Source organism: Pundamilia nyererei, unplaced genomic scaffold (genome assembly GCF_000239375.1).
Source record: "Pundamilia nyererei isolate P.nyererei 1_Seehausen unplaced genomic scaffold, PunNye1.0 scaffold00050, whole genome shotgun sequence".
Taxonomy (NCBI): Eukaryota; Metazoa; Chordata; class Actinopteri; order Cichliformes; family Cichlidae; genus Pundamilia; species Pundamilia nyererei.
Window position 1 is genome coordinate 2,796,920 of NW_005187451.1, and position 3,020 is coordinate 2,799,939.

Below are 3,020 nucleotides of genomic sequence, written 5' to 3' on the forward strand. Positions count from 1 at the left end.
CCCCCCCCCCCATCTCCTACAGAGCTACTTAATATGTTTGAGGGGCTCCAATGCTTCTCATCTGTCAAAGGCAGCTTTTCTTTTACCCACATTAGAGGTGGCATTGGTGGGGAGGAAGGAGAATGAGTCGGTGTGGGGTTGCGGGGCGAGGTGGTACTCCTGCAGCTCTGAAGTCTGCCTGGTGGGACCAGAGCTTTATTGGCTGGAAAGGAAGCTGACAGCAGAGTTTTGAGGGCCTGAGAACTTGGATGAGAGAAAGCTTTTGAAACTAATGCCCACATCGGCATTAGAAAGAAGAGCTGCTATTCAGCCGCCACTTCCAGCCCGTACAACACAAACAGCCACACATACTCACGGAAAACACGCCTTCATATCCAAGCACACAAACACAGACTCAGGACATCATGCATACATGTATTTCCTCAAATCCAGCACACACTCCCACAGACAACACATTTTGGCTTCCTTTTTAACTTTGAGTCCACGAGATGACTGGTCATGGGGGACAGTGGCAGCAGCGACATCCAGGACAAATACCAGCAGGGCGTGGAGTGGCTGGAAGCACAGGGCTGTGGGGAAATAACAGAACAGAACCTGATGGTTCACTAATTATTATTGATATGATGTGTAGCATACACTATACTGATTATTTGCTTTAATCCAAAGAGTTTAATATGCCGGCCCACAGCTTCAACTCTTCTGTGAATGCGACCCGTGAAGGTTGACCATTATTCCAGAAGCACTTGTGAGGTCAGAAACTGATGAAGGAGGCTGTGGGGAACGACTCCGGCTGGTCAAGATCTTCCACACCAAGCTCAGGAAGGGGCCATCCTTAAAATTGTTCCCACAAAGTTGGGAGCATGAAATGGTCCAAAATGTCTTTGCTCCAGCATTATGAGTTCCTGTCACTGGAACTACGGGGCCTCAGACTAAAATCCCACCTCCACCATCCTGGGCACAGTGCAAGCAACATCATTCCCCTGACAACTGCTAAACCAAGACTCATCCATCGGATCGCCGGGCAAAGAAACACCGTCACAGAGACCACATCTCCACTTCCACTTCCAGTGTCGGCGTGCCACCACACACGACACTTTGCATTGTGGTTAGTGAAGGCTTGGATGCAGCTGCTCAGCCATGGAAACCAAGAGGTCACATGGAGTTTGGAGGTCTGTAGTGACTGACTTCATTGAAACTTAGTGACCTCTACTCAATGTGCCGCAGCCTTCTCTGACGCTGTGATCTTACACGGCCTCCCACTTTGTGGCCGAGTTGCCGTCTTTCCCAGTTTTCCACAAACAGCTGTAGAATATTTAGTAATGAGGAAATCTCACAATTGGACTTGTTGCACACTTCTAAATAATGCTCTGCTATTTATGAATTTTGAACAATACGGATGAGTTTCTTCTTAATGACCTCACTTCCCCTTTAGTTTGTGTGTGCTGGTCTGGTTTTCCTCTCTCCCCCAGTGTGTCCCAGAAGGCATAGATGCATGCATGCAATAGATGCAGCAACAGAGAAGATGTATAGAGGTAGTTCTTGAAGGAGATCAAAAGAATATTTAATGAGAGGATCTAACCTGGAGCCAACACCTTCATCTTTCTCCCTTTCAGCAGTTTCTGCACACGGCAAAGCTCCAAGTGGTTCTCATGGTGCCGGGTATTGTCGTCAATACGCTGGGACACCTCACACACGACAGTCACTGCTCCTAAAACACAAACAGTTTTTTCAGTGTAACTGCTTTATATGATATGTCTGGCTAAAAGAAGTAAAAACAAAGTCACAGCGTATTATTTTGTAGCGCATGTCTCATGGTCTGGAAAATAAATCTAAAGACTGACAAAGAACAGCAAAAACATTCATTGGTATATTTGCAAATATTACAATGATGGTTGTAAAGCACACTGACGAATAAAAGCTATTAGTGTGAAAATGACTGCAGCACAATGTTTTTTATTACAGTGTTTTAAAAAGATGGAAGTCTTAGTGGCAGGTGCACCAGAGTGACCATTTTGGCTCATAAAGCACAATAATAATTATAATAATAATATGATGATGAAGTATGGTGATTTGTGGGGTTCCTCACAGAAAATAATAAGTAAAAGGGAACTCCTACTGAACATCTCATTTTGTGTGAGCCTGTTCGAATATGAATTTTGTCAGAAATGTGCACATCCAAGATTTTGACTATTAACAGCTATGTTCAGTACTGTAACACTTTAAAACATACTGCCGGCTGTTAATAAATACACATATATAATACACCTATAGAAATGTAAGTATTTCCCAGTCATAACACCTGACCTGCATACTCCAAAAAAAAAGAAATCAACTGAAAAAAACAGACATGTTCAAATTTAACACTATGAGTTCATAAATTAATGCTTACTTTCATTTTGACAGTGCAGACTTGAGAATTTGCACGAGTAGATTTTGTTAGAATTGCCACAGTTGTTGGGAAAATATGAACAGGTAGAGATGGAGGCTCATTGCTGCTGAAGTTCAGGCTGTGGCTGCTGGGCCGGGTTCAGCACTCAGCTTTAACATTCTTGGCTAGCTTAGTGTTAGCAGGCTGTCTGTGCAGATACTTGCAACGAGCCAAAGGTTTGCTTGCAGTATAATGCAGTTGTTTCTATCCTGATGCAGCTTCCAGTGTAACATTGCGCTCTTATCCATTTGTGCAATGAAAATAAAAGCATGTCCACGTCCAGGTTCTAGATTGCACGACTATTTTACTGCTCTGGCACACAAACTGAAATCAGCTGATTGTAGTTCAAGTGGAATCAATAAGATGAATCAATGGGCAAACAGGCTAACAATTCCAAAGAATTGAACCACCCAGTATAACTCCACTCTTGGCGGTCAGCTCTCCAAGTCAAGTTACTTTTTTTTTTTGTACCGAGTTAAATGGTAAATGGTCTGTATTTGTAAAGCGCTTTACTTGGTCCCTAAGGACCCCAAAGCGCTTTACACTACAGTCATCCACCCAGTCATACACAGGTGATGGCAGCTACATTGTA

General features: G+C 43.5%; 1 protein-coding gene across 1 annotated transcript in view; it reads right to left on the bottom strand.

The window, feature by feature from the left end:
* The window catches only part of arhgef39 (Rho guanine nucleotide exchange factor (GEF) 39), a 95,715-nt gene that overhangs the window by 21,868 nt on the left and 70,827 nt on the right, over window positions 1-3,020 (bottom strand). Inside the window, exon 9 of the mRNA XM_005733242.2 lies at window positions 1,580-1,708. Coding sequence (XP_005733299.1) covers window positions 1,580-1,708 — 129 coding nt within the window. The remainder of the gene's footprint in view (window positions 1-1,579; window positions 1,709-3,020) is intronic.